Source organism: Cupressus sempervirens, chromosome 11 (assembly GCF_028749045.1).
Source record: "Cupressus sempervirens isolate cs-2001-9-10 chromosome 11, ASM2874904v1, whole genome shotgun sequence".
In the NCBI taxonomy this organism is placed as follows: domain Eukaryota; kingdom Viridiplantae; phylum Streptophyta; class Pinopsida; order Cupressales; family Cupressaceae; genus Cupressus; species Cupressus sempervirens.
Window position 1 is genome coordinate 62,371,843 of NC_143128.1, and position 14,808 is coordinate 62,386,650.

At 37.6% G+C, this 14,808-nt stretch overlaps 1 protein-coding gene across 1 annotated transcript in view; it reads right to left on the minus strand.

Moving 5' to 3' along the window:
- Positions 1-14,808, minus strand: part of LOC149528258 (alpha-mannosidase-like) — a 230,329-nt gene that overhangs the window by 46,807 nt on the left and 168,714 nt on the right. Inside the window, exon 20 of the mRNA XM_089811810.1 lies at positions 7,611-7,658. Coding sequence (XP_089667936.1) covers positions 7,611-7,658 — 48 coding nt within the window. The remainder of the gene's footprint in view (positions 1-7,610; positions 7,659-14,808) is intronic.

A 14,808-nucleotide genomic window follows, 5' to 3' on the forward strand; every position in this document is an offset into this window, starting at 1 on the left:
TAAGAGGTAAAGAATAATTACATAGGTTCACATTTCAACTAAAATTTTGATACTCATGCAATATTTTTAAAATATGGCTGTCATTTATTGCTTAATTCGCTATTGCATAAAATTGAGATTTCTATTTCAAAATAAAAACCGTGTACCCCTAGCCTTTCAAATGTAATAGCATTCAATTATTTACCATAAATAAAAAGTAATGTTGAATACCTCATATAAATAGTGTAACATGACTTATTCTATAACAAGAACGAAGATATTTAAAGTTTAAACAGCAATGACACACACATGAGAAACCAAAAGAAAGAGCTTCTCCAATTGCTCCTACTTTTTGAGAAATGACTATATGTGTGTAATATCTTTTATTTATACAACATAAAATATTTACTTCAAAATTTGAACTACAAACCTTTTGTTCCCACTTAAAAATGGAAGCTATTATGAAGTCATGGAAATAATAACATGCTTAAGATTTTGTACCACACTACAGAAGGATGTCGCCTCTACAGCAGGCTTCTGAGGCTAGGGCATCCATAAGTGCCTCTGAGAATTTTTGAAAAGACATTGATTCATTGTGGCAACACTCTTATTCGCCATCTTTCCATGCATAGGGAATTGGGGCCATCAATTTGGTTACCTCTCAAGAAAATCTGGTTGTAAGGACACACCTGGCACAAACAAAAGCCAACAATTCAGCAGGAATGTTTGATCTCATTTCTTGGTGACAACATTCACGAAGAGGGAATGACCTATCCTACAGCTGAAGGGGTTAGCATCCCGCTCAAAATGGTTGGGGACTAGAAATCCCCTTGCACAGATAGTAGATTACTGTGGGCGCTTCAAACTAGGAATTGTAATGTAAGCAATAAGCAACAAAACCCATACAATGTTGCATAGCCTCCTTCCACCACTACCAAGAATGGTGGGTCACTCGTAGGAAAATACATGAACAAAGCATGGTCTAAGCATGTGAGGGATGAATGCATGAATCCCCAAATCGTAGTTGGCTAATCTCATGGCCCGATCTACTAAAAATGCTTAGAAAGTTGAGACTGGGGAGGATGTCTTACAAGAGGTAAATGAAAATTTTACTTTTCTTGCGAGACATGGCTTGATTGGATTTAGAGGATACTAGCCGATTTTAGCAGACTTACATCAATGAATTTCAAAAATTTGACATCTTGCTCTAGTAGGTGATATAAATTTACACCTATGAGCGGAAGTTCTTTGTTGTGGTTTTTTATAAGGTGTAATGTTTACGCTTCCTTTAGTTTCAGTATCAGCTAATAGGATTGGTTGTAGGCCAACAAGATGGATAGAGCCAGTTTGATCAGTCTTGGGTTGTCCCCTAGATTTTAGGAAGAATCTCTATTTTTAGGGATGAACTAGGAGTTAGCAGGGATGTACCAGGAGACCTCTGAGATCAGCCAAGACACTTTTAGCACAGTTTTTGTTTATCAAGAGGGTTTCTAAATTTTTGTAAGGGATTGCCATTAAGCTTGCAGTAGTTAAACAACATCAGCAGACAAGGTCATCAGGCAGAATCCAAATTGGGATCTAGATGAGCAAGCTAGGAATTATTGGGAAATAATTTATTATTTTCAAAGTTAGGAATATTTAAATAATAATAAAAGTGATTATTCAATCAATTATGGTATAATAAATTATACAATATTTGCCCAACTCCCTAGGCATTAAAAATCAAGTCTATAACTTAAGAGGGGGCCAAGTTTATAATGATTAATAACCCCTCATAAGCTTGAGTCCCTAGGTGGGGAAGTTAAATAAAATAGACCATTATTTTATTATTAAAAGGGTGAATTGAAATCTTTATTTCAAAATTGTACTTAGAGGCAGAAATGAAAATGAATAAAAAGTTGGAGAGCCATGTTTCTTATCCAGAAATCATTTTTACCACCAACAATATTGTGGAGAGCTCTGAGAAGAGGTTTTTCAGCTGTCTTGTTCCTGAGAATGAAAACTCTCAGAAATTTGGAAGCTTGCAAGTGTGTGAGATCACCCAAGGAATTCTACAGGCAAAGATCTACAAGCAGGATATTTTTAGTTGGCCCAATTTGTAAGAAATTTGAATTGGTGAAGGGCAGATATCAGGAAATTAATTGCAAATCGGACTAAATAGCACATTATTTATCATTTTCCTATCATTAGCTGGTTGTACAGCCTAGAATTAGCTCCTACAGATTTCCAGCTTGGGCATCTACTATTAGCAGGGCAGATTTGGTATATGTTCTCTTGTACAAAACAGTATGTTTTAGGTGTCCACAGCAGAAAATCAGACACTATAGAGCATTATCAGTCTGCTAGAGACAGCTGTACAGCCTTGTCCTGCCGGTGGGAGCCTGAAAATCAGATCTGCATTCAAATTAGAATTCTCTCTGATATAGTTATTGTATTCTCTTGAAGAAATTGAAATCAAATAAATTCATTTGCACATTTCCAATTTGGCACTATTTGCACATTTCTAGTTGGAATCTAGTGTTTATTATTTCAATATTTACCTCGCAAATTACCATCAAAAAATGCCAAAAAGTCATATAACCTCAAACACATGAAAAAAAAAATCAGACTTGCTCAAACAATTCAGACTTGGCCAAAATTCACATATCCGAGGTGCCTCATTGCATAAGGTCAAGGATTGCGACACTTTTTTGTAATGTCCCCGTCATAAAATAAATGTATTTAATTAAACCTAGTTAATGGGTTGATTGATTTAATGTATCTCAGGCCTATTTTTATTTTGTTTCCATAGTTTGTGTCGTCATCGGCTATTTTTGTACACCTCGCAAAGTTTCCCGACGGGTATTTAAGCATGACTTGTAGGTAGTCTGTAGGCATGCTTTTGGATTATTTTCTATGTACTGCGAATTCCTGTTGGGGTTCTGGATTGTTCGCCATTTCGGAAGTGAAAGATCTTCCCTATTTGACTCATGCGGTTTCAGTGGGATTCAACCCTCACCCTATTCTGTTGTTGCATGTAATACCTCGCTTGGATCTAACAAGTCAAAGCACTATCTCTTGGCAATTATTAACTGAAAGTTGTTTGTGTTCAAATCTCTATTGTTTGGATTCACTTCACACATTCGGATCTACAAGTTTGGTTATAGGATTTTTCTTCTATTTGCACACCATTCGACACTGTGGCTTAGCTCAAATCTCCATACCTAGGCACATTCACCATCCCCTACAGTCAACTCCTTGTCTTCACCATACATCAGTTTCTCTACTCACCCTCAACAACCATACGGCTCTCTCTAGCCTTTGTACGGCCAAACTTCTTCCTACTGTACGGCACTATACCGTACGTCCAGAGTAACACCTCCACCGTACAATTCACACTCCTTGGCACCTACCATATAGTCATCACTTGGCCATATCCAGTACGGCTTTTGGGGGTACACCGTACGGACTTCTCATACACTGTACTGTTATCACTCAACAACAGTCCGTACGGCATCTGGAACTCAAGTACGAAAAAACCACAGGGAATCTCAAAGGTGCCAGGGAGATGGGATCTAGAAGGAAATTGGACTTAGCACAAAGAAAAATGAAGCTGTTTTTAACATGTGTCTACATTCCCATGACAAATGTGGAGCATAATTCTAAATTTGCAGCCTGATGTCATGTTGTTTTGCCTACTAATGGGTTTGTTGGATCATTCTAATCCTTGATGCAATAAGTTCAATTTGAATAGAGTGTGCACCCCTTCTTTTTCTATTTACTGATCAAGAAATTATTGGAGCCATGGAATATGTGATTATGTTTATAGAACGCAAAAATATCAATAATAACCCTTCAATTTTGATCATAAAAATAGAAGGGGCTTACATCATTGTATGTGTATGCCAGACATACTTTAAGGAACTAATAATAACTTTTTGCAACACAAATGCAGCGATGGGTTTAACCAAGAAGCCACAATCGACTTCTGAAGATCACAGGAAGGAACTTGGAGTGACCATGGTCAAAGTCATGGAATACCCTTTCATATTGGCATAGTTCATACCCATAACTAGCATTCTTCCCTTACTTTTCTAGTGGTTTCAAAATAATACTATCCTTCTAACTATCCAATGAACTAATGTTAAATGGTCACTTTCTTTAAAGCAATCCATTATTCCTACATTTGTTCATTCCCAAATTGAATTCTAAGAACTTAGAATTTATTGAAGCTAAATGAGACCTAAAGTTTAAAATACAATAGGAACAAAATAGTATCCTTACTAGTGGTTTCAAAATAGTATCCTTACTTTTCTAGTGGTTTCAAAATAATACTATCCTTCTAACTATCTGATGACCTAATGTTAAATGGTTGCTTTCTTCAAAGCAATCCACTATTCCTACATTTGTTCATTCCCAAATTGAATTCTAAGAACTTCGAATTTATTGAAGCTAAATGAGAGCTAAAGTTTAAAATACAATAGGAACAAAATAGTATAGAGGATAGACTTCACAACTTTTTGTATAGTCTCACATTATCAAGTTACAAAAATTTCAATTCATTCAGGAGGTCAAACATTTTGGAAATTCAAAATTTTAGAACTTTAGAATATTTTCTATAATATTGATTGAAAAAGTCTAGAACAAGCCAGATGAATCCAGACTGAACTGTATTTGGCAACTGTAAATACTATTATGGTTCTTTAATTAATCTCTAAGTTACCGATGCTGGTTCTAATGCTGATGCGGGTGCGGGGTGCTGATGAGCAAATGCGAGGATTGTTTTTTTGGGGGATTTTGGATGCGTTTGGGTGCATCCATATAATATATATTTTTTAAAAATATACATATATATGTATGTATGTATGTATGTATGTATACTAAAATAATATAATTTATGTATGCGAAGAAGTGCAAGAAATATACAAAATGAAAAATAAACCATTCCATAGCAATTAACATATGCAAAATGCCAAAATGGAGACCAAATGAGAAGAGAGCCCAGATGCAAACAAAATGAGAGGAATGAGAAATGAATGGCCTATATTAGGGCCGTTTTAGGGTTTTGGGGTAAAAAGGAGACAAAATATAATTGAAAAAACCATTTTAACACATGTTTTATTGTGTCACTCAAATGACTTGGCACCTAAAAAGTTTGGTTGCTTTGTGGATTCACCCGGATGCTTGATGGATACTGTCCCAACCATCCCACAAGCAGAAGCCACGCTTCTTGCCCACCTCCGTGACACTTCCAAAAGCATCCACGCATTCCTGTGCATCCGCACCTGCACCCTGGCCAAACTGCCAAGTATTGATATCTTAAATTAATCTTATTTAATGGACACATGATGGACAATTTTTTTCGCTCTTCCAATGATAACCAGTTATATTGCAACTAAATAATAATTATAGACCCTCCCAGCTTTATACCTCCGCAGAATGACAAAATATAAGATAACAACTATTTATCATAAACCTGTACATGAACCACAAAATAAGATAAAACAACCTGACATTGAATGTCCACTGGACCAAAGAGATCTTTTAGACATATCAAAGTAAGCTTACATCTCCTACTTGATTCAAAATACAAACTTAACTGAATGTTAACTCTCAAGGTATCTTTGGGAGGGTCATCTACCATAAGCCATGTAAGGTAGTTTGTTTTGTAGTCCCAATTGTTTTTATCCAACTATCTAGCAAATGTTGGGTAGGCATTATAAACTTGTTTGGAGTTGATGAAATCATTACCCATAACATTTATATTTATTTTCTTTCAATTTAGACTTTAAAATTCAAAGCGTCTAGGATGTATGAAGATATGAAGCACATCTAAAGATTGATAACTCTTTGACTTCAATCATCTAACCAATTTATCTTCTTCTATCTAGACTGATCTTCAATAAAACAATGACCAATTATATTGATTCTCAGTAACCAAAGATTGCAAAATCCTGCAACCCATTTATCTGTCACATAATTTATTGGCTGAATAATTAATCTTGATTGATAGATGTAAAGCATAGAGAAATATGATTGGATTAATCATTATATGCTTTTATGTGGTAGAATCCATAATGAACCAACAAGATAATAACCCATTAAGCTAATGTTGAATTTTTTTGAAAACTAAACGCTTTCATTGAATAGGATGATCATGTCAGCCCATAATGTTCTTCAATGACTACTTTGGCTGCAACTGAGCTAACATTGTTTAGGTTAGCCTAATTAAAAGGTAGAAAATTACATGCTTATGCATCAACCCTAATATTTTATTTTTTGTGAATGCAGGTGTCTTCATAATCCATGTGAGATCTGTGTACGACTGTGTCAATAAACATTTCAAATATTAGGCCTGGTAAGTTTGTTATTATTATAAATTAAATCAATTTCTCATAGGCAAAGAATTTCAAAATATGTGATTGTGTATAAACCTTTTGAAGTTCTACTTAGATTGTGCCTCCGTATCACATCTCTTTCCAATTATATTACCATAGTTGTGGTAACATTTCACTTCAGCTGAAGTTGAGTGATAGGACTTTTGAGTGAATTTCAGAGACAGCTAACTGAAAAAATTGACTATCACACTTTCCAAATATCTGCAGTTGACAATAATCATGTCTTCATCCATGCACTTCAGTTCAATAAGAAATCACCCATCAATGCATGAAAGCTGAGTTGTCACTACAGGTACAAGCATAGGCACAGGCAAAAAATCTTTCCCTTGTGTAGAAGTATGTAATTATTAATAGTTTATTATATATACAAAAAGTTTAAAGAAATATAAAGAATTGTAAAACTAAATACATTTGATCGTATGATTCCTCAATTGGCATTTAATATTGGTAATTTTAATTGTCAAAGTTGTTGATTTTGATCTCCATTCCCAAAATCCCTCATTGTAATCAAATTTCTTATATGACAAGAGAACCCACTAACTAGTGGGAGTTTGGTAGTGGAGAATCTAATAGGCTTGAGGGGCAGCAATGATAAGCAACACAAGGTGTTGGATGTAAGAAAAACCCAAGAATAGAAGACATTTGAGATAATGTTTCATTTCCCCATGAGTCGGAAGTGGAATTTTGGCAGTTATGCCCCATAGAAAAAGTAAAGAAGACGACAAGAGAGAGAGTGAAGAGAGCAAAATAATCTTGTATCAGGCCAAATGATGCTTTTAGGGGCATTTCAGTATTTAGAAGCAAAAAAGGTCCAAAAAATATCTTTTATACTTTTCGCTGCTTAGCACCTTCGGGTACAAACTTGGGTGCAACTAGACACCCAAGTACATAACTAAGGAGTAAACCCGTGTGAATCCGTACCCAGTACCCAGTAATTTAGGATACAATTGCTTGATTCTATATTCATTTGAATTATTATATATTTCTCTTTACATAATAGTTTTAGTTCTTTTATTATTCTCTCATATTCTGTATGCTTAAAATACTTATGAACAGGGTTTTAATAATATAGTGGTGCTATTAAAATGTTAAAAACAAGAAAAAAAAAGTTTTGTAAAATATCTAAAAATTGCTTGCAAAACATGTCTTTGAAACAGAACAAAAAGGAAAGCATATACTGATGAATCATGAAACTGAAGTCTGTGCATAAAAACATTGATGGGAAATATAAATTCTGATTTATGATGAACTCACCAAGAAATCAATTTCAACGTCATCAGCATTCTTGTACAACCGAACTACCTGCACAAAATCTAATTATCAGATTCATCTCATTCTGTAAATCTTCCCCCAATATGATGGTAAAGCTAAATAATAAATCATGTATTCCAAATAGCATATTTAAAGAATACCACGAAGTTGTAAAATTTTCGGCATGCAAAATTTCATATATACATTAGGTTTGTCAAATATTGAATTATGGTATCATTTATTGAAGAAAATCCTTAATGAAAACAGCATCTTAGAGGCTACAAATGTTCAAATATTCAATAGAATTCATGCATTGAAATCTTACTTCATCTTTGAGCTAGATAGAGTATGCACTGGATATTCAAGGTTACAAACCTCAGATTAGAAAAGCCAGGTTAGGCTTGGAGCCCCAAGCACCTGCAGTGTGGCTCAAGGGAGATGTAGCGAAATAAACCACACTTGAACCATAGATGGACCAGTCAAAAAGAGGGCTAATAGCTCAGTGATCAAGCACCACAGCAACAAATGGAGTGACCCTAGGTTTAACTCATAGGTGGTCCATGGAAAATTTAATCACTAGTTTAAGCAAATTGCGGTAGTTTTTTTGGGGCTCAAATTGAGAATAGAAATTGTAGTCGGAATAAAGTAACTATTGTGTTCAGTACTTGTTAAAGCTTAGTCGGGTAGGGTATTTAGGAGGTGAGGGAATGCGTCGTTTGGCTTTCCCAACCAAACGACCCTTCTATATGTACATGGAATATTGTCAATGTACTGAGGATGTTTTTGGTATTAATAAGGAAACCATTTCCTCACCCACTGGTATTATGGTATTAAAGGTTCATTATATGTTTTACTTTACGTGTATCTCAGTTGCAATATTCTGTATCATTTGCTTATTTCTTTGAACTTGAGTCATATTTCCACTCTACATTGTTGGTGTCATTGCCTAAGTCCGAACCTAGAGGTCGGCAGGATGGAGTAATAGGAAGGCCCTTTTTACCACTCATACAAGAAACAAATAGTGATGAAGAAGAAGAGGAAATAACTAGGGAAGGTTAGTTGACATGTGATTTGGTGATGACCTGGGAAGTTGCGGTCGATCAGTACATACAATGGGAAACCTGTGAGAGAATGGTCCCTAAGGGTACGGTATGTGACGAATTTTTGGTGCCACCAGTGGTGTATGATCTCCTAGGAGAGATTCCTCGCCTATTAGCGTGCAATTTGTTATAGGTGGAGGAGGAAAGAGCTAAGACACAAAGGAAATTGAGGAGACAACAAGTACTCCAGCAGTTTGCTGAAGGAGAACCAGGGAATGCGATGTGGAGGAACATGAAAATTCCAAAAAGGGAAACAAACACTAAAATTGATTCATGCCCCTGATTCCAAACACATATCAGAGGCAAGTATGAGGAGAGGAAACTGAGGAAGAAATCGCCTTGAGCACACAACATCTCCAACAACAGGAGGAGAGATTTCATAACTTGAGGGGAGGACAAGGGGATTCCACTAGAATCCAAGAAGGGTTGTCGAGCATACAATCAAAGGTATAGCGAATTTGGTCATCTCAAAAAAACTAGGAAGGAAGTTAGGATAAAGAAATCTAGAGACACCTATACGAAGAGATCTCCAACAAGAACAAAGTCCGAAAGAAGAAGCTACTTTCAATAATCAAGAATTAGGTCCCTTGTCGAGAGCGAACTTCTAGTCAGAAGGAAGTGTTCCATCAAGAGGAACTATGCCATCGAGAGGAGGTGTTCCTTTGGGAGGAGGTGTTCCATCAATAGGAGGTGTTCCATTCGGAAGAAGTGTTCTGACAGGAGGGAGAAAGCCTCACATAATGATAATAGACAAATAAAAATATCCAAGGTTCACAAGGGATGGCTCGGAGGACCCCGCTCACCACTGTAAAGCATGCATAACAATATGGCAAGCGAATAGAGAAAACGACGTAGTAGAATGGCTAAAAGCGTTCCTAGCCACACTAAGGGGTATCGCCATTGATTGGTATACTGATTTGGAGGCAGAAAAAAAAACACATGGAATAATATCCGCACAGCCTTTGAGGAAGAATTAAGACTTTTGAGGGATGATGATGAAATAGTAACGGAGGTCTATAACACAAGACAAGGGAAGAGTGAATCCGTCAAAGCCTACAATAGAAGATTGAAAGAGCTAATAGGGAAACTAGACAACAAGCCTCCAGATGGACTAAAGAAACAATGGTTCATTGAAGGATTAGCACCGTCCCTTAGGAAAAAGATAAAGACAGCCCCACCATCAACCTTTGGGGATGCATGTACTCGCGTCATGGACATAGAAAGTGAGAGCAAATCTTCCAAGGCAACAAGGCATGGAAGCACGAGTGAAAGTTCTGAAGAAAGCGAAGAAGAATCCAAAACCATTCAAGCCCTAAGAAAAGACCCGAGGCAATTGATAGAGGAAGTCACCGGGAGTAAAGAAGACAAGAAAGAAGGTAGGGAACTTTGGTGCACTGACTGTGAAACAGAAGGCCATACAAAAGGAGCATGCCCGAAGAAAGCATTATGTGAGATTTGTCAAGTACTGGGGCACGCAATTAAAGATTGTCCCTACAATTTAAAAACATGGAGCACTCAAGTATTCCTAACCCAAGGGGAGCAATCTACACCACCCTCCACTCCTCCAAAGAATACAAATATGGAAGCCTCGCCAGGAGGATACAAAAATAACAAGAGAAGAAGTAATAATAATAGCAACAACAATAGCAATAACAACACACCTCGACATCCAATCCAATATGATCCAAGGGGAGGACTATGATCCAATGCTGAAGATGCAATGAATGGGGACATTTTGCATGAGATTGCCAAAGCAGAGGAGGACAAAATGGAGGGATGATTTGTAAATGGTGTGGGCCAGGCAATCATGAGGATGCGAATTGCCCAAGACATAAGGGGGTAAATATGTTAGACATTGAAGATCCAAAAGGAAAAATTCTTGCAATCACCAAGGTGCAAGCCAGAAAATTAACCTATCCAGATGCTACTACGGAGACAGAAAGATTTCAGGAAGCAAAGAAAATTATTCAAAATAGCATGGGAGAGGAAGGAAAAACAAGGCAGGAAAAACCTACTTCAAGTAGAGGTGTACCAAATATTGGGAGGCAAGTATTGGAAACCACTATCCCAGTAAAAATTGGTGATTTATTAGAAACATTACCCCAATTGCAAGTAGGGCCAACATAGGGGACAAACTCGAAAGGGACAACCTCAAAGAAGGAAGGAGAAGTACGGACATAAGACAATACCCTATTCACTATAGGAATGAGAAGAACACCAACGGTAGTAGAGATGCAAATATTAGGGTGCAAGCTCTCAAATACTATTGTTAATAGCAATTCCAGCATAAATGTTTTATTAGAAAAAACATAGAAGAAAATTGGGAAACCTACAATTTGGCCACCGACATTTCAACTAGTGGGAGCCGACCAACATGAAATCAAGAGTATAGGAACCCTGATGGGACAAAAGGTCATAGTTGGTACAACAATTTTTTCTAGATTTTGTAGTTATCACTTTGGAGAAGAAAGGGTACGATGCTTTATTGGGAAGAGGATGGTTGGTTGCAGCAAAAGCTACCCATAACTGGAAACGAAACACTTTATCGAGTCCGAAGGGAGAAAGTACATCATAGATCTCAAGAACCAGTCAGTGAGGACTTGGCATTAAACTCCAAAGGAGAAGATTATGAAGGAATGGAGCCAAATGAGGAAGGAGTGCTTAGATTAGGGGAATGCTCAGAGGATGACACAAGCTCCCTTAATGGGTTATATCACTGGCAAATGGGAGACTATGAAGTTCTCCATGCAGAATGTAATATGCTGGAAGTACAAGATTCTGAGTTGGAAGAATGATACCCGAAAGTATACACAGAGTATAAGGAAGGTGTGACAACTCTCAACAAGACACCTACACACATTTTTGAAAAAGAGGTGGAATACAAGGAGGCCAAACTCCAGACTTTAAACCTAGGAAAGTTGGATCAACCTAAAGAAATCTAGATAGGGGATGATTGGGACCCAGTGCTGACGACGGCAGCCCTTAGAATCATTCTGGAGTATAAGGATGTCTTTGCTTAAATGTACCAGTACTTGAAAAGAGTATCCCCGGAACTGTTTGTGCATCGGATTCCATTGGTACCCGAAGCAAGACCAGTGCGAAAAAGGGTCGAGGAAGAAATCACAAAGATGTAAGAAGCAGGGATAATATTCAAAGTACAAACAAGTGATTGGGTATCTCCTATAGTAATATCACTCAAGAAGGATGGCACTCAAATTCGGATGTGTAGATTTCAGAGGTTTGAATGTGGTGACAATAGAAGACCCATTCCCCATTCCATTTACTGATACCATTTTGGAGGAGGTAGTCGGCCATGAGATGTATTCCTTCATGGATAGATTTTCAACGTACAATCAGATTAGCCTTGCGGAGGAAGACAAGCTAAAAACTACATTTGTGGTTGAAGACAGAGTATATGCCTATAATTGGATGCCCTTTGAACTATGCAATGCACTAGTCACCTTCCAAAGGATTATACTACATATCTTTGATGACATGTCAGTGGGAATTTCAAAGCCTTCTTGGATGACTGGTCGATTTACAATGGGAAGGAGCAACACCTCAAAATTCTTGGAGAATGCATGGAGAAATGTCAAAGAGCAAGACTAGCCCTTAATTCGAAAAAAATGCAAGTTTATGGTTCCACATGGCAGATTTCTTGGACATATTGTTTGCAAAGAAGGATTGAAGACAAGTCCTGATAAGATCAAGGTAATTTTGGAAATGGAAACTCCGTCGAATATAACAAGTGTCAAGTCATTCTTGGGCCATGTAGGATACTATAAAAGGTTTATAAAAGGATTTGCCAAAGTTTCAATGCCACTGGGGAAACTAACCAAGAAAGGAGAGTGGTTAGGGTGGAAGGAAGAACAAGAGAACGCGTTCCAAGAATTGAAGAAAAGATTAGTCGGGGCCCCTATTCTCATGTACCCTGACTGGCACAGAGAATTTTGGGTCCATGTGAATGCACCCAATTATGCAATAAGTGCCACCTTGACACAAATAGGGAAGGGCTAGATCATCCTGTATATTTTGCAAGCACGCTCTTATCTAAAGCAGAGCGTAACTACAGTACCACGAAGAGGGAAACATTAAGTATGGTGTATGGAGTGCAAAAATTTACACATTACTTACTAGCTACACCCTTTACATTTTTTGTTGACCACCAAGCACTAATGTACTTAGTAAACAAGCCGATGATTCAATGGAGAGTAAGTAGATAGCTAATTCTACTAGAAGAGTTTACATTTAAAATCATAGTCCGACCAGGAAAAACTCATGTAATTGTTGATCAATTGTGAAGAATCAAGTCAGGAGAAGCCTCTAGCAATGGGGTATGCGAGGACTTTCCAGATGCACACCTATTCTAAATCGCGGTGTTACCTCAATGGTATGAAAAAATAAGACAGTACTTATCAACAAAAACCTTCCCAAGAGAAATGCTTGCAGTGGATAGGACAAAAATTGCCTTAAAAAGTAGCACATTTTAGCTAACTGAAGGGTTATTGTACAAAATGGGACTGGATCGAATACTGAGAAGGTGTGTGATGGAGGAAGAAGTTCCAGGAGTTCTAAAAGAATCCCATGAAGGATTGGTTGGAGGTCACATCGGACCAGATACTATGGCAAGGACTCTGGTGGCCGACATTGTATGCAGATGTGAAGGAATGCGTATTGAGCTGCGACACTTGTCAAAGAGCAGGCAAACCGCTAAAAAAGGACTTCATGCCACTATTCCCATCTCAACCACAAGAATTATTTGAACGGTGAGGACTAGACTTTGTGGGTCCCTTATCAGTAAGAAAAAGCCATCGGTGTAAATACATAGTAGTGGCAATAGAGTAACTAATGAAATGGGCTGAAGTACGAGCACTTCCAGACAACACGGCTCTCAGCACGGCTAGGTTTTTGCATGAGCAAATAGTCACAAGATTCGGCATTCCACTCCAGCTGACAATTGATAGAGGAGTAGATTTTGTGAATCACACCATCAGGATGATGACAAGTGAGTATAAAAATTTTCATTCCTTCTCGCGTCCTTATTATCCAAGGTAAAATGGCCAAGCAGAGCCCATGAACAAAGTAATAGTGGCAATCTTATATAAAACTTGTGGAGTAGAAGGGTAGGACTGGGAAGAACGAATTCCAACGGTGGTTTGGGCATACAAGACTACTTATAAGGCCACTACTAGACACACACCCTTTCATCTTATGTATGGACAAGAGGCAACGATGCCAATAGAACATATAGTACCAAGCCTATGGGTGGCAATTCAAAATAGATTGGGTGACGAGGAGAGTCTCAAGGAGAGACTATATACTTTACTCAAACTCGATGAAAGGAGGACACTTTCTCAATGGAGTATGGAGGTAGCCCAACAAAGGAGAAAATTTTGGCATGACAAAATTTGAAGAAAACGAATTATAAACGAGGGCAACTGGTACTAAGGTATAATGGAAAAAATGAAATAAATCCATGAAAATTTAAAGTCCGATGGTTAGGACCATTTAGAATATCAGAAATAAAGGAGAATGGGGCAATAGAATTATCTACTCTAGATAATAAACCTATTAGAGACCTAGTAAATAGGTCTAAGTTAAAAGCATATGAAGAAAGGAATAAATGGGCAACCAGCTATTTTATAAGTACAGGAGGAGGAAAGGAACAAGTAAGAAAAGCAAAAAGTGATGAACGAGAAAACATTAACCCTAGTCCATATAAAGAGGTTGCTCGACAAACTATCACCGTACTTAACGTAGCAGTAGAGGAAGTAGCAGTCGTACATCCTACACCAAAAGAGGAGGGAACGGCCGTACGGACATCTGTTACACAAAAAGAGGAAAGTGTGGCTGTACGAGGACATCCATTGACAGAGAAGGGTATGAAGGTGGTAGCCGTAGGGAAGAACAGAGAGGTATAGACAAAGGGGGCATCTGTACAAAAGACAGAGACATCTGTACGAGAGGCATCCATACAAAAGGAAAAACAAGAAACTTTCATACAAGAGGAAGGAGAATCTGATCGAAAATCTGTACAGGAGAGGTCATCCATATGGGAGAGGTCATATGTACAAGAGAAAGTGTCTCTACAATAGAAGACA